At 43.2% G+C, this 21,965-nt stretch overlaps 1 protein-coding gene across 3 annotated transcripts in view; it reads left to right on the top strand.

Moving 5' to 3' along the window:
* ANTXRL (ANTXR like) overlaps positions 1–21,965 on the top strand; it is a 66,772-nt gene that overhangs the window by 29,584 nt on the left and 15,223 nt on the right. For all 3 annotated transcript variants that reach the window (XM_075423335.1, XM_075423336.1, XM_075423337.1), the window contains exons 11-17: positions 378–447; positions 1,579–1,657; positions 5,875–5,970; positions 6,687–6,725; positions 9,854–9,952; positions 11,169–11,336; positions 12,498–12,578. In XM_075423335.1, the coding sequence (XP_075279450.1) occupies positions 378–447; positions 1,579–1,657; positions 5,875–5,970; positions 6,687–6,725; positions 9,854–9,952; positions 11,169–11,336; positions 12,498–12,578 (632 nt within the window). The remainder of the gene's footprint in view (positions 1–377; positions 448–1,578; positions 1,658–5,874; positions 5,971–6,686; positions 6,726–9,853; positions 9,953–11,168; positions 11,337–12,497; positions 12,579–21,965) is intronic.

The raw sequence follows: 21,965 nt of genomic DNA, 5'->3' as shown, positions 1-21,965 counted from the left end.
GAACCCCATACTTTAGACCCCTTGAGTAACTTGTGGGGTCAGAATATTCAGTATGAGTTTGCATGCATTTGTCAGACAGACAAGATGAATATTGTTCAAAGCTGCCTTCCAAATGTCAGATCACTGCTGTCAGGAACAGAGATGTACTTCCATTTCTTAGCTGTGGTATCTCTAGCCTGATAACCTTATATTGGCATCAACAAGAATGGTCATCCTAGTAATTGGCTTTGTAATTAGTACTATAGGGGAATAGTGGTGCTTGCCTATATACTGAATTTGTCTGTGGCTCTCACTGGTGTCAGTGCTTCTGCAGGGGGTGACCTGCTTGGGACAATTTCTTTTTTTCATCCCTGACCGTTATATTAATTTCTTTTCAGATGAAAAGCCAACCCTTGTTCATGATACTTACTTACTTTGTCCTGCCCCAGTGATAGAAGATGCTGGACAGTAAGTATTGCTTTCCAGCACATGTGAAGGGAGAGGGGACTTCTGGATGAGGGTGTCATTACTGAGCTAAGAGCTCAGAATTTTGCCCAAAGTGCCAAGCTAATAGATTTGTATGTGCGTGGTAGGATTACCTCCATTCCTTCTGTGCCAAATCCTCTGCTAATACGAGTCAGCATAGCTCTGTTCACTGCTGGGTGTTTAGCACAGCTTAACCAAAGGCCTTGTTGGACCATGGTCCCATATCATAGAATCATAGGATGGTGATTTCTCCTCTGTTCCTACATCCCCTTTTTTCAGACCAAAAGGTAATTGAATTCCAGGCAAGCTTTTCATTTTGGTTGAAAAGAGATGATTGATTTGAATTCCTTGCTGCTGTTGTACATGTTGCTTCCTGTGTTTTGCTCTGCTCTGGCTAGTCTTGGTATTTTTCAGCTATTCTAATCCTGCAAACTCCTGGGAGACATGGAACAAGGCCCTGCCTTCCCCCTGCATGATCATGTGCTTAAATACTGTACTGGGGGTGAGGGGGAATGCCTCCCTCCCCTTTCCTATTTGTGGGTGAGGGGAAGTTGTTAGGTGGTTTTTTTGTGGGTTTTTTTGTTTGCTTGTTGGTTTTCTTTTTTCTTTTTTCCCTTGGGCTCTTTCTCTGATACTGGAGAATGGCTAGTGCCAAATTCTTTAATTTCACTATCATTTCAGTGGTTTTACTGCTTGACCTGGATTCTGGATTTACTTGGATATAAAAGAAAACACATTCTGGTTCTTTAAGCTGCATAAGGGGTTTAAAAAAAAAAGCCTTAAATTTTCTTGTGCTATCTAGGGTAGTATTGCAAATGTCTGAGACTTTATGTTGTGACTCACTGTCCTAGCGCCCTTTGCCCCAGGTGGGATGGAAGTTTTTTAATAAAGAACATATGTCCCGATTCAATTAAGCCAACATAAAAAGGGTAGCTCCTGGGCAAACAGTGAGACAAATACAGGTAAGCACCTGAAGCCATGAAAATGCCTTGACTCAGCAGGACATGCTATCTATGCGTGTTCATGAGTTAATGGCTAACGCACAGCCAGAATAAAGGGAACAATGGGTATAAAGATGACATTAAAAATAAGTGTATCTGTTTTGTGCTTTAGGGTGGTTTTCCTACAAGTCAGCATGAACAATGGGCTAACATTCATCTCCAGCTCTGTCAGCATCACCAGCACACACTGTGTAAGTAATTGCAATGGGGCTTGACAGAGAAACTAGGAGATCTTGGAAAGAAACGGCGGCTCTTCAGGCACTCCTTGAGTGAGCATGAGCTCTTTACATCTTCTGCATCACAGTTATTGACTGGATCCCAGCAGTTCTTTGAAAAATAACCAGGGTTAGTTCAGATTAAATTGTTATTGATGACAGATAGATCATGATAGATATACTGAATAAGAAATTACAGTAAAAGGCACCCTGCCCATTCCTATCCCTCAAAGAGAGAGATCCTCAAAGCTAGGATCTGACTAGAAGGGAATCTGGGAAAATGAGAGAAGGAGCATCAGCATGCAACACCCTGTTGAGCTTTGGGATTCCTTATGGGATCTGGGTTGAAAGGTGCAACTGCCAGGACTTGAATCTGGAAGGGCCACAGCATGGAAGGTCCTCTAAACTTACATGGTTAATTTTTTGGTTGGAGCTTACAGCATTTGTTCTTAGACCCCCACAATTTGTCTTTACTAGTTCAGGATTCACTAAGGCATTTTTACAGATTTAGTGACACGAGCTGTTGGCTTTTCTCTTGGTGTTGTGGGGGATGACCAGAAAGAGATAGCAGCTTCAGATCCTGGGATGAGCTTCTTGATAAAACGCTGCTGCTCAGCCTAGCCGAGGGAGAACGTGCTACTGTGGGACAGTGATGGTTGTGATATGAGCATCTCCTGGTCAAAAAGACCACCTATCCTCAGGTGGAGCATCAGGGACCAACAGCTAGAAGTGATCCAAGATCTGATTTTAGAGTCAAACAATCAAAATGAAGAAGTTGGCTACTGGATAAGCAGTCCTCTTCCTTGCCTTGGAGTAAAAACAGGCAACACCCATAGCTGGTGCAAATAGCTAAAAATTTGGCCTTGTGGTTGTGGATGAAACGAAGTTTGCTGAAGTACCTGATAGCAAACACTTTGTATCACAGTTGAGCTTTATTGTTATGGGTGTCAAAAGGACTTTTATAGTTTACACCACATGTGGTCATACTGTTTTGTAATCCTGTTGGCCTTTCTGACAGCTGCAGAACAGAAGGGCAGGAAAGAAGACAGAGGCAGTGACTGGAACTTGCCGATTGCGTTTTCTGATGTTTTCAGCAGAGAAGTGTTTGCTGCTTCACATAGTTATTGTTATTATTTCAAAATTTTCCTCCAAATTTTCTACACTGAAGACTGATAGTTTCACATTTTATTGCCCTCTTCTACCTCAGGTACAACGAAACTTTCCGAGTCTGCAGTGAAACACAAGTATTAACTGGTGCATTTAGTTACACATATGTAATTCATTTCTGATGGAGATTGAAGTGTTAGCTCTAACTGGGGTTCCTGCAGGCCAGTGCATGGATGGAGGAAGCTTTCCTCTCAGGAGCCTTAGGATAAAGAGAGGAATCAGATCTCCAGTCCTGTCAGTCTGACAATTTTTGACCAGCCTCATGCAGATTGAATGTGAAGAAGGCAGAGAGCCTGATTCTCAGTTGGTACAAAAAAAGACTGTCTCACTCCAGTTAGAACCCATAAGAGATAGGCTGGCAGTTCGGTTTCCAACTTTGTCTTAATTTAATGCATTTCACTCTTCTCACTTTAGAGACTCGCTCTGTTTCCTTTCCTCTCCTGCTTCTTTTTCTGTGGGTGGCAGTCAGCTGGCCTGCTCAGCTCTCCTCCCCAGCTGGCCCCACTGTCCTTTCTGTTCAGTAAGTATCTTCTTTTCACTTTACTCCTAAAGCCTCTATGTGATCCCTGTGCTTATTTCTGTTCAGCTGCATGAAGTGTGCTATTTCCTTTTCGAAGTCTACCTTCACTACGATGCTTTGTATATTTAATCATTAAAAGAGGATTCTTTAGCTGCTTGCTGCCAGCAGCTCCTGAGCTGCTGCTGGCAAATGTCTCAGTGATTCATATGAGCACTTAGCATGGGAAAAACAATGCCTGGGAATAAAGGCTACAAAACAAGGAGGTAATGTTTGTTTGGAGTAACAGTAGCAGTGGTATGTGCGTCTGTGGCTCACACACTACATTGCTGCTGTACTTGGATTTGTTTTTAAGGTGTGCAGCAATACCTCTGAAAGTTATGCCTGACTTTTATTCATCATTTTCTCAGAAATCTGACTTCACTGGGAATTCATGCGTCTCCAGTGTCTGCTTTCCAGATATGTTAGTGCTACATGGGGCCATAGGTGGGCCAGAGAGGGCGTGCTGCGGTGCTGTACAGCAGCTGGGTGGTTTGTCTTCTAACAGGGCTCCTTTGAGCAGGGAGTCTGGCACATGTCGCAGCACTCCACCTTGGCTTTCGCCTGCTCTCTGACCAAATGAATGAGGTGAGCTAAATACTATATCCCAACACAGGTCAGTTTGTTGCATCTATAACAAGAAGCCAGACCAGTAAGCGGATGGTGATGCTGTGACACAGAAATATGGGATACTGGGCTACGTGCCTAGAAGCATGGAGTAGGAGCCATGGTTTTGTTAGTCCCATCTTGAATATGTCAGTCTTGACAGCTCTAGGATTTGGCCTGAGGAGGAATTAGGTAGCATCAAAGTCAGCCACTTGGGATCTCACCCAGACTTTGCAAAGCTCTTACCAGCTGGTACTTTCTTTTCCACCCTCAGCCTTTTTATTGTCTAGGGGAAAGACAAACCCCACTTGGAACAGTGAAGGGAACTCCTGTGTAAGAAGGGGCTAAGCATCAGTTGCTGGTGTCATGGGAATTCAGCAAGTAGTTTCACATTTAATAAGGTGAATCTCATGGACTTTATCCTCCATAAATCTTATTTGGAACTTGCTTTCTTTCAATTTATCCTCTCACCTATCCTTCTTTGAAAATCTCTTACAGTTTCCTGTCTAACCAACTCCTGTTCCCTCAGCCTGGTTCATAGATCTTTCTTCAAGCTCTTTTCACATCTTCCTAGTCCCAGACTATCCTGCAGTTTACTGCCAGTTTTTGCCTATTCTCTGGTACCCCTGTTGCTGGTAAATTGAACCTTGTATCAAACTCAGAAAATGTGTAACTGAGGAGGTTTCTTTTCCCAATACAAAAGAAAGGACTGGAACACCAGAGCTGATGTTAACTTCATCCCAGACCACAGTGCAGTCCAAGGAGATGGCATGTCCCAGCATGCCACTGCCCATCTGTAACAAATGTTTAATTTCCAAAAAGCCATGTGCTTTGTATGTTCTGCAGGGGCCAAGCAGCATATGAAGACCTGCTTTCCTGTAGTCATCAGGGCAATACACAGTGTTAATACTTGTTCTGAACACACTGATGTGAAATGCTCTGCGTGCAAAGAGTGCATCAAGATTTACCCAGGAAAATCAGAGCTGTGATTCTCTTTGGTTGCCTGACTGCTCTGAAAAGCTAATTTCAAGTGTTAACACTTGAAAATTTTTTTTTTTTGCATTCCATTTTCTTTTGAAGAAAAATTAACTTCTATTCTGAATCTAGACCCTTAGCTACCTGGCCCTGGAGTTCCACTGTTCTCTGCAGAGAAGTATATGGAATGTAAGAATCAGGAATGGTTAAGAACATGATTACAGCATGTCATTAAAGTCAAACCAGACCCAGGAAGATTACCAAGAACCAGTGGTGTTAAGGACTAGTTTGCATAGGCACTCAGCTTGGGGTTGTGTGTGCAGTGTGAGTCAAGAGACAATTTGGACAGGCTTGGGAGCTGGTGAGGCTGGACGAGTAAGTTGTGCTCTGTTCTGTGATGTTGGTATACAAACAGTTACCCGTAAGATCTCAGCTCCAATATTCCCATTCTTTGAATATCAGTATTTGCATATTCTGCGTTTCTAGTGATGAAAGGTTACTTTGCACACCTGAGAGTCTGTGGTCATGTATTTTTTAAAAACCCCTCTGACAGTCTGAAGAGACCTGTTAGCACAGATTTGGGAATGGTTTGTATACAAGTGAAGCACCCTTGAATCTAGTGAGCTATAAGCATATTGTAAACTTACACATGAATTATACACACCACAAACAGGAGGTGCTTCCCTGAGTCATGGCTTCAAATACAGATTTGTGACACTGAATACTGATGTGACCCTAATGAAAACAGTGATTGACTGCATAATCTACCTGAGACCTTGTAGTGAGGGAAACCTAGCTCATTTTTGCCTGGTCTAATTGTGTAACTTCATGGCTCCTGCCTTGTTTATGAGATATGCAGATAACTCAGAAGTAATCATTTTGTTTGCAGCTGACTGGGACCATCCTTTTCATTGCTCTCCTGATTCTCTTTCTGCTGCTGGCTCTGGCACTCCTTTGGTGGTTCTGGCCCCTTTGCTGCACTGTGGTAAGTACAGGATTTTGTTCTTTTGACTTGTTTTCATCTCTTCTCTGTGAAAGCACAGAGTTAAAGTGCTGGAGTGGGTGGTCAACTTTGTTTAAGAAAAATACTGCCAGGTTGTAAGACCCCAATTCAACAAATTGTTTAAAATGCTTGTTGAAGTCACTCTGGTCTGGGGTTTTGAATGTTGCAAGGCCTACATGATTTCGACACTGAATCACAGAATGAGAAGTTTATGTGAGTTTGTGGACATGGCCCAAGTTTCTGTGGGGATCAAGACTTTCTTAGAACAAGATTTGAAACGTACTGCAGAAAAGCATAGTGGAATTGGTTTACTAATATGTGCATAAGCTGTTATGGTCATTTTTAGAGACAAGAGTTAGGCTTTTTAACTCATAGGAGCTGCAGATTCTGAGAGAATTCTTTGCACTAACTTGGTAATCACATGATATTAAGGCAGAACTACCAGGATACGGAGCTTTATTATGAGTTACTTAATAGAGCACTTGACTAATTGGATAGTTCAATGTGATGGATTTAGCTTCTCACCTGCATTTATTTTATGCCTGCTGAAAAGCATCAGGGCTAATGACAGGATTGAATGTGGGTGAATGGACCAGGGCAACCTTTTTGTGATATGAGCAAGAAAGCAGAGAGGGCAGAGCAGAGATGGATGAACCCTACCATTAACTAGTATTTCTTCCATTGTTCATATATTTCAGGTGATCAAGGAGCCACTGCCACCACCACCTCCAGAGCCTGTAAGTGTGCTATTTTTGAGCTGTTGCACTGTCTGCAGCTACTGCAGTCTGTTGTGCTGCCCAGGAATGTCAGCCCTGTAGGTATCTTAATGACACCTTGAAGGCTGTGAGAGGAAGTCTCTTGGGTCGGGACAAGTTATTTCTGCCTTCTGGCCTCTTTATATACATGCAGCAAGATTATTTCCTTCCATAGAAAAAAGAGTTGCATAACTCAGAAGTCCACAGACCAACAGTTTCTATGGTATTTTGTTCCTTCTGCTGTGCATCACAGGTGTGTAAGCAAATCTTTGCTTCTCAAGCTGTGCTGAAAGCTGTCCCTCCTCAAGCAAAACTGTCATCGTTTGCACTAGGAGTTTAGCCCAGATTAGTAGCTGAAAGAAAGGACAGTGAAAGCCACAGTCTTGTGGCTTTGCTACAGGAGGGGGAGACAAGAGCCTGCTCTGACTACTGGTACAGAGTGACCTTTGGAAGGACATTCATTGTTTCTCCATTTAGGTTTGGGAGCTGTTTGAGGCAGGGTTGTATTTAGCCCTTTTGGGGACAGTAACACACTGACCCTGACCTCAGCTTAGTTTCATTGTACTAGCTTCATGAAAATAATAGTGATAAATAAAAGTACCTCCAGGAAAAACTCGTACCTGCCTTTGTTTCTTTCCTAGGCATAAACAGTTACATGATGGAAAAATACTTGCCTAACCCACAAGAGAAGCTTACAGGTTGCTGCTAACTTGCTGTAACTTGGCCTGAGTATAAGGAGGCAACCACAGCTGCTGTTTGAGGTTGCTAGAGACCGCCATTGCTGTGTATGTGATCCTATTGCTTGTCTTGGGCAGCAGCACTGTGACAATTTAACTTCAGAATATGCACCAAAAATCATGCTGATTTTGGGGTGATTGGTGTTGTCTTGAAGCATGCAAATGCAGCCATGCTGTGTTTGAAAGCGGTTTCAGAGAGCATTGCACCCCTGTAGCAGAGCTCCCAGATTCTTTGCGATTATTTTGGTCAGCAGAGATTTTAAATGCAATCAAAGAGACTATGAGCTGACGTAAGCCTCCAGGAATAACAGAGAATACAGAGATTATCCATACCTTTACTTGGCCTTGCCCTTATCCAGTATGGATGGTTGTTTCGTTATGCTTGGCACTAGCCTCCCTAGGTATGGTGACCTGCCCTTTAGCTGATATAGTCTGGTATTGCTGCTATTAAATTGTATACAGCTATCTAAAACTTGTTCTAAACCACAAACATTAGATTTCTGTTACTTTTCAAAACGTATGTGGTAGCTGTTGATGTTGCTTTGCTAGGTGTTCAGTGCAGGGAATATTTGGTATAAATCCTTTATCGGCTGGAGAAGTATCAGCCATCACTATTAACTGTGTCCTGCTACTGTCAGGCTTGCCAGCAATAAGGGTTGTTAGACATGAAGACTTGAAATCTGTATTATGTTGCATGGAAGAGGCAGGATATTTTATATAGTACTCGAGTTCACAATGAAATAAAACATAAATTAATTAAAACTGCTGATGTAGTTCACTGGGTACTGTTTTAGATGTGGCATGAAATGGGATAAAATTTGCTTGTGCATTTTTTTGTACTCTTAAAGAAACCACCACAAAACCAAAACAACAAAACCCAACACCAAACCACAGTGCCTTGCTTGTATATTTATTTCCCTGACTTACGATAAAAACAAAACCACAAAAAAAACCCCAACTGAAAAATCAGACCAAAACAAAGAAAAACCCCAACTCCCTTACTAGTTAATCGAAATGTCAACTCTAGTCTTACTTGGCCATACTAAAGAATTTGTTGGAGGAACTGACCCATGAACTGTAGCTGAGAGATCAGATATCACTAAGTAACTACTAGAAATACCTTTCTCCAAGGCATAACCTGAGAGTTAAATATGAGCAAGCAAAAATTAAGGCAAGTTTTTTAAAAGCTGTTATTGACTTTTGGACCCCCAATTCCTTTTGCATTTCAATAGAAACATGTAGGGCAATTTTGAGAAAATGTCATCTAGCAATCTGACAATTTGCGTCCTTCTCTAGTATTTGGATTTCACTTGATTTTTTTTTTCTATATATATATTTTAAGTAAAAACTAAGACCAGGCGGTGTTTCTAGAAACATACTTGACCTGATGAAAATTAGCAGAGAGCACTGTGCATGGCCAGTCCAAGAGCAGCATGCATATCTGCGTATCAGCATGAGGTGTGGTTATTTGTATTTGTTAAAACGTGTGAGGAATGGAGATGGTATTGTAGGAGGCTGCTTGGGCCCTTTCCTCCATTATGTGTGTACTTTGAGAGTGTCATGGTGTGACTTTCAGCTGCCTTGACTCAGCGTAATGATAGGGAGTCTGAGAAATCCCAGTGACTTCTGTTGGCTCAAGATAATAGAGCTGGAGATGTGTTCCCAGGGTTGTCAAACCAGAAACACTTGTCAGATTTTAGTTAAGCAATAATAGAACAATGAACCTGAGCTAAAACCCTGATTCAGATTCTCCCATGTTCCAGAAAAATAATCTGCAGTCTTTATAATTGCAGGTCAAAAAAATCTGGATCTGAGCTTCCTGACAATTTGGAGATGCTCAAGTCTGAGTCCTGGTTCCAAACTGTACAGCTTGAGCCAGACTTTACAAACAATCAAGTAGTGTAGAATAACTGGTTACAGCTGCCATGAGAAAACGATTGATGCACATGTTGGAAAACTTACAGTGGTAGCTTTTTTCCCTGTTAGGTGACTCTAAGTTCTAAAAGCACAATTAATAAATGATTTCTTTGGGTAAAACTGATTGCTGGATTTTCTGCATGCCATAGTGGTAAGCCAGTATAATGTACAATTCATCTCCACTTTGCCCTCCCTTACAAGTCAGTTGTGATTTTGAAGCTCAGTGCATATTTGACTAAATAAAAGCTTCCTGGAGAGAGGAATAGGCAATCCTCTTTGGTTTCCCTAGTTAAAACTGCAGCTGCAGAGACAAGAGACTTTTGTTTTTTGCCAGCAAATACGTATAACACACAAAGCCAGATATCCAAGGATTGGACCATAGGATGTTCATTTGTTTTCCGTAGCTTGTACCATTTATGTGAGAACAGCACCAATATCTCCCTGTCTTTCCCATAGGAATCGGATGATGAAGATGGATTGCCAAAGAAAAAGTGGCCAACCGTGGATGCATCTTATTATGGAGGTCGAGGTGTTGGTGGGATTAAGAGGATGGAGGTATTCAGCTTGTTCTCTAGTGTTGTGTAAATCAGCACATTTAATTATAAATCGTAACAAAATGTTTTTATGTGATTTTTTAAAAAGCTACTTTGATGGACTAGAGACTGGGATTTAATTAGGGCTTGTCCACCTGATTGCATCTGCTGTCCAAGTAACAGACATCAAGCTGCCATCATTTGCATGAATAATTAAATGAATCTAGCATTATGAGCCAGAGAAAATTTGCAGATTAAGAAGTGGGATAAGCACCAAAAGAAGTTTTAATTTACTGAATCAAACCCTTCAGTTAGTGCAGTGGTGTCCAATTCTCTTGTCTCAGGCAGAGTTACAGTGGTCTTGAGTATCTGAAGGTGTCATCTACACTGTGCCTGGCTGGCTGGAAGCAGTTAGCTTGGGAAATTTAAACCAGTGATTTTTCTCTTTGTTCCCCTCTTTTTTTTTTTTATTTTGTGGTTTGTTTTTTTTTTCAGTTAAGCATTAATTTCTAATGCACAATAACACATCTGTGTTGAAATTGGCCAATAAATCAAATCCTGCCCTAAGATTCCTGCACAGGCCAGTCTTGATGTGTAAAGTGAGGTGTTACTGTGAAAGAAATTTGCCTTGTGCTGTCCTATAGCATATATGTTCCAGGGAGTCAGTGGATAATGATGTGATCAGCTGCTAACTCCTGTAAATAACCAGGTTAGTGAAATCAATTCAGTATTCCTAACCATGGATAATATAAGGCAAGGAACTGTCACTTACTTGTATCAGCTGGGGGCCTAATGATGAATTTTTAGTGATGTCACACCAGAAACAGGAGCTGCTTGGGGCTGGCTGTAAAGGCTGTCCACCTTCAGCTGGTGCTGCTGCTGCTTTTTTGCATGAGGCATCGAGAAGCATATTACACTCATGTCCTAGCGGAGCTGGGCAGAGTGCTTCAGATTTCACTTGGAAATGGGTTAATCAGCCCTGGATGGTGTGAATTCCCGCAACACCTTAGGTTACCACAAGGTGCAAATGCTAGTAGTTCAAGGTGATTTTGAGTGAGAATATTTGACTCTTAAATGTGTATTTCTTATTACAGTGGAGTTTGGTGCCTTCATAAATTTGGCTTCTTATCTGGTAGCATTGGGTCATCTGATGGGAACTAGATTTATGTCTGTGAAAACCACCTGCTGTTGGGGACTGCTGGAGTGTCTCTACTTACAATGTGCTCTCCTGACTTCAGGTGCGATGGGGAGACAAGGGTTCAACAGAGGAAGGAGCAAAATTGGAGAAGCCCAAAAATGCTGTTATTAAGTTGCCAGAACAGGAGTATGAGCCATGGGAACCCAAGCCAAAAAAGCCCCATGTGAGAAAACCACCTTCTCAGCGGAAATGGTACACTCCAATCAAGGTAGTGTGTCTGCCCCTTAGTTTTACCAAGTCTCTTATGTCATGTGTGTTACTACATCCCGCTTCCTTAGCGCAGTCTTGCTTATTGTGGAGCTGGGAGAGCCTATTTAGAAAGATGGCCAGTAACCCTCAACTTTGCTCATTTTTTAGAACATATATTTCACCTGGCCCTGTGTTGCAACAGATTCTTTGGGAAGAGTGGAGGGTGTTGGAGGCATGAGCAGAGATCTGATCTCCTTCAGCTCACACCTTCTTTTTGGCTACTTTTGCACAGCATGGATTGCAACAGCAGATATGCCAATGCTTGGGGGGCTGGGAGGGGTGTCCTGTTTTGTGCCATCTCAACGCAGCATGCAAAGAGGATCAGATGAAGGGTACAGTCCTTGTTTTGGTTGCACTGTGGCTAAGGCCTTGGGTTGGGATTCAGCTCTGTTCCCCTCTAGTTCAGCCACAAGATGTAGTGTTTGATTTTTGGGCAAGTCATTCTGTCTCTCCACACTTTTTCACCCTCATTTCTCCCATGTAATTATAGTATCTGGTGTCTCCCTGCCTTTATGTATCCTCACACAACCCTTGAGGCAGGGCAGAGCTGTTATCTCAGCTTACAGAGGAAGAAACTGGAGAGCTAGGGCAGGCCAAGGGAGTAGCATACGGTGCTCATCCCAGAAACCTCTGGCCATGTCGCAGACCAGTACTTTGTGGGATGAGGTCCTCCCTCCCCACCATGCTCACAGATCAGTTTAACAGTGCTTGAATTTATTGTCTGGAAAGTACCTGTGAATTTTAAAACCTGCCTAGATAGGGAATCTTGTGGTTGTTTATCCATGCTCCAGCTCGCCTCACCTCCCATCGGTACAGTACTTTTGTTTTCTTGCCTTTTGTTCGCGTAACACCTATCTAATTGTGCCTCTTAAGCGAGTTGTTCACATTAAACTGCAGTCATCCTCAGTGAGTTTCAAGCAGGGTGAATTTGGCCCATGGTATATCAGGTACATGTTGCCCGACTGAGGTCTCTTTTCTGGCTGTCTAGATAAGCAGTACACACAGGACAAGGGTGCAGGAAGAATGTTGTGCAGACAGTTCAATACAGAAAAGCTGGACCAACTCATCTGCAGTTTAATCTTGTGCTGTTTTCCCCATTTGTTTTTTTTTTTAATTCCAGGGCAAACTTGATGCACTGTGGGCTTTGGTTCGACGAGGCTATGATCAAGTCTCTCTTATGAGACCACAGCCAGGGGATAAGGTAAGGTGTCACAAACACACTGGCACATCACCTCTCTGTTAGCAGCACCAACACCAACCACTCCCTCTTTTTTTTTTTCTCTCTTTTTGATGTGGGGGTTTTTTTTTTGTAAGCTTGTCTCTTTTCACATTACCGTAAGGCTAAAAATTTGTCACACGAACCAGAGATCTCAAAATGAGCTAAAATGTTTGCTGTGGCATCTATTTAAAAGTATTGCCCCAAAAGGTCAACAGCAATGTCTTCACAGCAATGACTTGAGCAGACCAAGAAAGAAGCTGGCCAGCTGCTCTTTTTCAGCAGTTTAAGTTCTTAGCCTTGTTTTTTCTGGACACATGTGTTGGAGTCAAAGGATAGATTCTTTATTTGTGGGTTCTGGGGGACTGCTTGTTTTGAATTTAATATGCAGTAGTTGTTCTACAACATTAATTATTCTTCCTATCCAACTTCATCAGCGGCACTGAGTCTAGTTGGAGGCTGGTGACAAGTGGTGTCCCTCAGGGGTCAGTACTGGGCCCAGTCTTGTTTAACTTCTTCATCAACGACCTGGATGAAGAGTTAGAATGTACCCTCAGCAAGTTTGCTGACGACACCAAACTGGGAGGTGTGGTAGATACACCAGAAGGCTGTGCTGCCATTCAGCGTGACCTGGATAGGCTGGAAAGCTGGGCAGAGAGGAACCTGATGAGGTTCAACAAGGGCAAGTGCAGGGTCCTGCACCTGGGGAGGAACAACCTCATGCACCAGTACAGGCTTGGGGTGGACCTGCTGGAGAGCAGCTCTGCGGAGAGGGACCTGGGTGTCCTGGTGGACGACAGGTTAACCATGAGCCAGCAGTGTGCCCTGGCTGCCAAGAAAGCCAATGGGATCCTGGGGTGCATCAAGAAGAGTGTGGCCAGCAGGACAAGGGAGGTTCTCCTTCCCCTCTACACTGCCCTGGTGAGGCCTCATCTGGAGTACTGTGTCCAGTTCTGGGCTCCCCAGTTCAAGAAAGATGAAGAGCTACTGGAGAGAGTCCAGCGGAGGGCTACGAGGATGGTGAGGGGACTGGAGCATCTCCCCTACGAAAGGAGACATTGAGGGAACTGGGCTTGTTCAGCCTGAAGAAGAGAAGGCTGCGAGGGGACCTTATAAATGCCTACAAATATCTGAAGGGTGGGTGTCAGGAGGATGGGGCCAAGCTCTTTTCAGTGGTGCCCAGTGACAGGACAAGGGGCAATGGGCACAAACTGAGGCACAGGAAGTTCCATCTGAACATGAGGAAGAACTTCTTCCCTCTGAGGGTGACGGAGCACTGGAACAGGCTGCCCAGGGAGGTTGTGGAGTCTCCTTCTCTGGAGATATTCAAGACCCGCCTGGACAAGATCCTGTGCAGCCTACTGTAGTTGACCCTGCTTCAGCAGGGGGGTTGGACTAGATGACCCACAGAGGTCCCTTCCAACCCCTACTATTCTGTGATTCTGTGATTCTGTGATTCTGTGATTCATAAAAATGCTTTTCAGATTTGGTAACGGAGTGAAGTGTTTAGGGAGAGAAATCATGAACTGTATATGTGATGAAGAACCAAGTTATAGCAAAGTTAAAGGAGGATAAAGCTTCTGTAGAATTCTATGCAAAGACACATTTCCTGGTCATATGCTATATGTAGGCAGAGAGTATCTCCTGTCTTGATTAAGTTTATTGGCCAAACACAGGTCAGCACTAGATTGCTCCTGGGAGGATGCCTTTCAGAGCCACAGAGATGTCTGTGTGCTGCACCTGGGTCACTCATGATAGCTTAGTTTTGAAGCTCTCTCATGACCTCTCTGTGAGAGCCTGGCACTGTTACGGTTGTCTCTATCTTGTTATTTGGGAGGCACAATTCCAGAAGAAATGAGTGTTGCTGTTTCGACTGTGGCACCTTCAGATTTGACTTTCTGCAGCAGAGCTTTAAAACACAAGGACCAAGCAGAGATAACAGCATCTTTCTCCCCCCTGTGGCCCTTCTTTGGCCAAAGTCCATAATTTTCATCACCTTTACTTTCAGAGGAGGGGATTATATAGTTACAGCAGTAGGGACCATAAAGTGCTTTTCTGGGATAGGAGTGGTGCAGAGGCCCTTGTGCTGGGCTTGTCTGTCTGGATGATTTTTACGCATAATAACAGTCTTAAAAAGCATCCCTAATTTGCATAATTTAGGGAAAATACATTACATCTCTCCAACTTTTGGCAAAATACTGTTAGGGCATTTGTCTATTTATTAACCAGACATAAGCAGCTTCAGTATTTAAAGTTTAGTCTCTTCCCTTTTTCTTTTGGTGTGTAACTAAACGAAGAGAACAGCTTCCTATGCTACTATGTAAAATGATCTTAACTGTTTCACTAAGCTGCATTTTCAAGGCAGCTGTGTTCAAGACACCTTATTTACTTTTTAAGCACGATCTAGAGCTTCTGAATAGTCTCTTTAGGCCCAGCTGTATTTTGATAGCACTAACATTGTATAATATCAATCTATCCTTTGCCTTTTACTCCCTCAGTTGGTACATTTCTATCAGTGCAGAGCACAGCAGAGCCTCTGTTAGCCTGCGTGGTCAAGAAACATGCAGGGGACTGGCTCCAAACAGGGATCCTCAGTTCCTTGCCTTCCAGCTCTGCTGTGAGGAGGATGAGGGACTCAAAAGAGGCAATGTAAAACATAGCAAGCTGAAGGAATATTTTATCGGGGGGACCATTAGAAAAATCAAACCTACCTCTGCGAAATAGGGTGGAGAGAATCCTATTGAGCCAGATTCAGTGGAAGAATAGGATCATCTCTGTTCCCTGGGATGACTAGACATCCTTTTGCTGTGAAAAAATAAAGGATATCGCAGGCCTGTATTTCATGGAGAAAGCTAGCACAGAAAAGAGGAAGCTTATTATTTATTGTTCGATTGACTTTTCTAGTAGCAATTCTCCTCAGTGGAGAATTGGCTCCATGTGATTTAGGCTTTTGGTGGGGTTGAAGTGTGTGTGTGTATATATATATATATATACACACACACATATATATATATATATATATATGAGTATTCATGCACACAGTTACTATGTGGCTGAAGAATGGGGAAATCAAGTCAGTGCTGTGAGTGGCAGCATGGAGAGCATGGAGCTCTGGCAGAGCCGGAGGAGCCCAGCAGCCCCGGAAGCAAGCCCACAGCTCCACTTGACCCAGCCCGGGTGGAGACCAGGTGTCTCCTGTACAGGTGTGCTGACAGCAGTAGATGGATTTTGGTTTACTGTTGGGTAGACATGAAAGTACAGCTGGACATGCCTTGGTGCACTGTGTTCTTCCAGGCTGCACTATCCAGAGGCCAGTGACTGTGTGGTGATCTTTGAGAGAGGATTGCTTTGCTTTTTGGGGCAGGGGGGAAGAATTCTTTGGGTTTTTTAGTTTACCTTTTTTTGTTTGATTTTAAGGTAATTTCATAATTGTCTTGGTTGTTCAGGAAAACATAGAGCTCAGAGGCAAAAGGAACACACAACTTCTCTTTTGGGAGTGGCATTTGGATTCATGACTAGGAAAATTCCTGTCTCTGAATTTCCCCAAATCAGTCAACTTATTTTTACATTTTCTGGGATTACCAGAGGTGTAGATTGTTTGCCACAGGAACAAGGTAACTCACTGAAGTTACAGTTTTGAAATTTCTGTTTCACAGTTTACCTCCATTAAGAAAAAAAAGTTGTCATTTTCCATTTTCATTGCTACAATTGGGTATATCTTGACTTTTTGTAGCCACTGTGGGAAATCAGCAAAATAGTTTTTTTTCTGTGCAACAAAAATATTAGTTATAGTAGTGAAAGAACATCTACAGTACAGGGAGAAAAATATTTTTCACAAGGCTTTTGGGACAAGGGAAAGATGTCAAAGGACAATTTTTGACATTAAAACACTCTAAAATTTCTTTTGAAAAGTATAATTTCCTTCATCATTTGAAAATGAGTACTTTGGTTTGGGAGCTTTTCTGCCCCCCAAAATTCTGAAAAATACTTGTAGAAAACCTCTTTCCTTGATAGTTTTGATGAAAATCAAAGTATGTTAATGTTTTTGGTTATTCACTAATGTATCTGGTTTTGTCAGAGAAGCAAAAGTATGTTAGACATTTTTCAGAGCTGTTCAGCATCTTCCCCCACAACACAGCCCTATTCTGTTTGGCTCTGCAGAACATACAGAGAAGGCAGTATTGCTACCCGAGGTTTTCCAAACATGACTTCTCCCCCACTCCGATCATGAAGTGAAGTTAAATATGGCACTGTTTGTACTTCTTGAGTCTTCATGTGGTGCAGCACGTTCCAGAATGTGTTTGAGAGCCATGCAGTGGAAATTCAGGCTGAAGTGTGTGTGCAGGAATACAGGCCTGACTACTGCAAAGGACTCTCTGTTGTCCTTTGCTCTGGGTGGCCAGGGCTGCTTGTTTGTCCATCCTCATTTCTTTTTTCATCATGAACCTGTTTCGTTTCCCAAACCACCTGCTCTTTTCCCAATTTGTAATCCCCTTGGACTCCTGCTGTAGACATTCCCTTCTGTTTCCTTCTGTGTTTTTTTCTCTCCTTGCTGTCTCTCTCAGTCATTTCACTGCATGTCCCCAGACAGACTGTTGCCCTGCAGTCCTGCCCTCTGAGAGCAGTAGGCTGGTGACCAGCCTGCTTCCCCTGTTTCTCTGATGGTGCAGGAATAGAGCTGCTGGTAGGAGCCCTGGGTATGGCTGAGCTGCAGAGCTGGCTGAGGCTCCTGAATGCTCCCCTGTCCTTGCTGATGCTTTCCAGGTCATGGTAGGGACTTCTCAAGAAGAGGATCCCAGGATGGATAACCCAGCAGCATTCAACAAGACTGTATTAATAGGACTAGTTGTTAAAAGCACAGGTGCTTTTCGGAAATGGCTTAAGAAAACCAGCCAAACACAAGCTCTGATGCCCATTCTCCTGGGAGCTGTGTCCACAGTGTTTGGCTTGGTTTTGCAGACAGCTCCTCCTCTTGGTCTCCATTCAAGATCATGTGATGGCCCAGTCACTGAAATTGGTTGTTACTAGTTTGGCAAGTACCTCAGTAAAGGGTCACAGGATCCCATTCACTCAACTTCTGCAGGTCACCGCTGGCAGGAGCTTCTATTGTACCAGGATAGGACAGCAAGGGATAAACACACAGGCTGCTATTTGTGGGATCGCTTTTTGCTGAGCTCTCCAACAGCATCAGCAGAGGAATGAAAAGATGAAAAAGGGCTAGCAGCTCTCTTGCAGATTGCTGGGCTTTCTTCCTTGCAGTAATGTACAAAGGTGAACCCTTGATAGGCATTTGTGCTACTGCTGCAGTGATGGATCCCTTAGAGCTATGCTGCTATTCTTCCCTTCCCCTCCCAGAAATTTGGGGCTTAGAGGACCAGCAGTCACTCTTCTGGCTCAACAAAGGGATTGATGGCTCTGAGGTTGGGGCACTCTGCTCATCCCGGAACAGGGATCATGTCAGAGTGGCCACATGGCCTGGCAAGCTATGTGTTGTGCAGGATACTGAGGCTGCCTTGAGGACTTCCCCATCACTCTGTGTTGGTGTCCTCCTGAGCCTGGTTCTGAGCTTGCAGGGGGCTGCTATGAAGATCGGAGTTTGGGATTAGTGTCTGGCTATCTTGAAGTATCTCATAGAAGCCACAGTAGCTGGTGAGGCAGGTTGTCAGTAATCTCTGCAAAAGGGAACTTTCAAGCTCTTCCCCTTGTCCTCATGGATCAAAAGTGTGGCTGTTACTAATGCCAGGAAGTAAACATTAAAAGCCCCAATATGTTCAGAGAAGAAGGTGAGATGCTTCTTTCAAATGGTCTGCTTAGTTGCTGCTTTCAGCAAATCCATTCCATTTTGCATTTCAGCACATACTCTCACAGGAAAGTCTCAGAGGCTCGGTTTACCAAAAACCTCAATTAAAAAAAAGGAGACATTTCCCTGCCCCCCAGGCAGAATTGCTCTTGTTTACTTTAGAGCTTTAGAAAGTGATCTCATTTTTGTCACTGAAAATTACCTGTAACAGAAAATGAGTGTAGACTGGATTTTGCTGTCACTATTACCCTTGGATGCTCATGGGACTTCAAAAAAAGCAATGCTTTAGCAGTACTACCTTGTGGTTTGCACATCCAAAGCCCTTTCTTGGGGAAGGGGACTAGAAGCAGGCTGTTGTACAAAAATCTGAAAGCCTTTTTTCCTTCTGCATTCTGTAAAACTGAAGGTAAAAAGGCTGCCATGCAGCCAAAAATTTCACAAGCTATGAGCTGCTGGTCATATTGGAAGCCAGGACTTCTGAGTCCCTTCAAGTTCTCACCATTGAGTCATTGTGTGACTTTGAACAAGGCACAGCACCTGGAATTTTAAACACCAGCCGCTGAAATGAGTGGAACAGGTTTCTTATTCTCTGCATCCCTTTCAAAGTGATCACTTTTAAGCTGATAGGTTTGTTAAAGCTCAGAAGGTCTGACTACCCTCAAATTTTGGGTAATTCCTTGTAATGCTGACCATGACATCTATGTGCCTTACGTTTCCCAGCTGCAAAATAATCATGTGAACCAAGTATTTACCTTCCTGACAGCTGTGAGGTTTAGATAAGGCCTGCCAGGCATTTGGGACTCCCCAGATGAATGGTGGGACATCAAGCCTATGGATTATTAATGAGTAGTAATTATTTTCTGGCTGCTGCCCACAGGTGATCAGCAGTTTGAATGTAGCCCATGAGGATGGCAGCATCCGCCTGTCACTCCATGCTAGCTGCCCACCTACCAGTGCTATTTGGAGCTCATACTAATTACTTTTTTCAAGACCAAGTAATGGCTTTTAATAGGCTTCCCTGCCCAAGTAGTAATTGGTAGAGCTACAGGGGGTGCTGGAAAAGCAACACTAAGTTCCTTAAAACTGTATTCATCAGTGACTTCTGCCAGGTTCTGGGGCTTTTCTTCCTTTGCTTAACATTTCTGGAGCTGATTACCTTCATAAGCTTCTGAAAAATTAAAGAGACAGGGACATGGCCTGCCACGGTGGATGATCTCGTTTTGTCACTTTCAATGAAAATGTGACACGTAGCCCCCCCTTTTACTTTTTTTCCTTTTTGCCAAGGAAACCAGTATCTGTAAGGTTCACTCCTGCTGTAGCAGGCGGCATGGCATGGGAAAAAGCTTGCAGGTGTGGGACCAGTGTCCTAATGCATAGTTCCCAGGATGTGCTGAGCACTGCAGCTGGAAGTATATAAGCAATGGCAAAGGAATTTCCTGTCCTGCAAGAAGCCTAAATACTGACATTACCCCTCACTTGCCCCAGGATCATGTTATTTCTGATGTGGAAGAGGAATTCAAAAATTGGCACTGGGGATAGATACTGCTGCCCCTGGGTGGAACTAGTGGTGCGTCCACATTTTTTGGGAGCTGGAGGCACGCTCAGTAACAACAGCCACAAGAGGCTCTTCTGAAGGATGGGTACAGATCCCAGGGCTGGTGCTACTTATCACAGGCTACACAACAGGATGAAGAAAGGTTGGCCTTGTAGGTAAGACACTGAGCTGTGACTTTGGAGACCCTGGCTGTAGTTGATGTAAATTATTTCTCTTCTATTTTACTGTAGTTCCACAGTGATAATGATTAAATGCTAGGAGAGTGAGACCATGTTCCTAACAGCACTTTGAACACTTCGTAGATGGACTCTGTTAGGTAGACGGGGGTTCTAATGCTCCTATTGAAGCATGTGTACCACTTTGATATCTTTGGTATTTATGGTAAAGGAGCAACTTCGTCAGGTCTGATTCTCGGGGTTTTTTTACAGGGGACATGACTTTGGGATAAGAACTAGTGACTCAGTCCCTTATTAACTGCAACTCTGACATGCCTTGGGGGAACAGGCTCTTGCGTACCATTATCGCGGTTTTCCAGGCTTCTGGTTTCCACTTCATTGATGCTCCATAACTGTACTTAGAGTACAGGGTATGCAGGCCTGACTTGGAGTCAGGTGAGTATTGTGGGGCTTAGGAAGAAGGCTACAACTGAAGGTACATGTTTTTTGAAAAGATACATGCACAAATGTACATACAGTTGTTTACTAGGACTGCATGTACACATCCACGATTTGCACATGCAAGTGAACAGATATGCTGCGGCCAATATGTTTAGTTGTTTCTTGGCAGCACCCCTGGATCAATGCTGAATCACATGTTACCTTGTTTCAGCTGGGTTGCTGGGAGCTGTGAATCCCTCATTGTCTTCTGAGTTGGGTAACAGTCCAGAACTTAATCCTCCCAGTCTTCCTTAGCTCTCTGCTTACATTCTTCTAGTAACCATGTAGGAATCCATTTCACTATATGCTGTGACCTTCTTCTGAAGGTGTTTGAGATCTAGAAACAAACAACACGGTGTAAGATAATGTATTAATGCTATTAGTCATGTTATTGCACAGAGCGATAATAAAAATCAAAAGTTATTGCATCATTACTTTCTACGGAGGAGCTGTAGTTCTGGATGCCTCTGTTCTTGTATAAACTACTGTGGTTAATGTGGTACCAGAAGAAAATCCAAATCACTGTTTCTGCCACTGTATGAGTAACACAAAGATACTAGGCAACCTGAAGAACTTATGAGCTGTGTTTGTTAAGTCTTAATCTTAACTTAATCTTGCTTTGAACATAAATGTCAGGTTAATAATAAAATCCTCCAGTTTTATATGCCAGTTCTAGTCTCAGAAAGGAACTGTTTCTGGAACAAGACTGCAAACACTTTGTGCTCTTTGCAGCAACACTGGTGGTTTCTGCAGTGTTCTAAGATATTTCTGCCTTTTTTTTTTGTTGGGTTTTTTTTTTTTAGCATGTGAACATATCCTTCCTTTTCCCCTCCTTTTTCAGTTTCTTCTAGGGAACGTAATTACCCAAGTAGACACCTCATTCTTCACTGGCTGGTAACTTTAAGCAGTGGGATATACAGAAACTTTGAAGCAAAGCCTACCAAGAGCAGTGTCCCATCTTGCAATGCTGAAGGCCAGGCACTCTGAATGGAGCAGAACTTTTCAAAAATGAAAGGAGGTGTAACTGTTGTTTTTCTGCTGCTAGGGGATGGGCTGCTGTCTCTGGTAAATTGAGATGAGGGTGTATAACAAAGTTGGTATGAGAGGGGTAGCAACGGGGTGCTCATAGAAAAAAGTAACTTCAAAATGCAGAGCTGGTACTTGATAGACCGGTAAAGCTGCATAGGGGAAACGTGACAGGGATATATTTGCATAGAGTGTTAGTGTTAAAGATTTTACCGTCACACGGGTGGGTTACGCTAGGTATTGCTTTATTCACAACTCAGAGTTGGGCCATCACCTCAGTGAGTGGCAAAGCTTGACTCGCTAGACCAGTTTATGTACATTTCTTAAACCGATTA

Source organism: Opisthocomus hoazin, chromosome 6 (genome assembly GCF_030867145.1).
Source record: "Opisthocomus hoazin isolate bOpiHoa1 chromosome 6, bOpiHoa1.hap1, whole genome shotgun sequence".
NCBI lineage: Eukaryota > Metazoa > Chordata > Aves > Opisthocomiformes > Opisthocomidae > Opisthocomus > Opisthocomus hoazin.
Note: the sequence above shows the minus strand (reverse complement) of the source record. Positions and strands in the feature narration are given on the sequence as shown.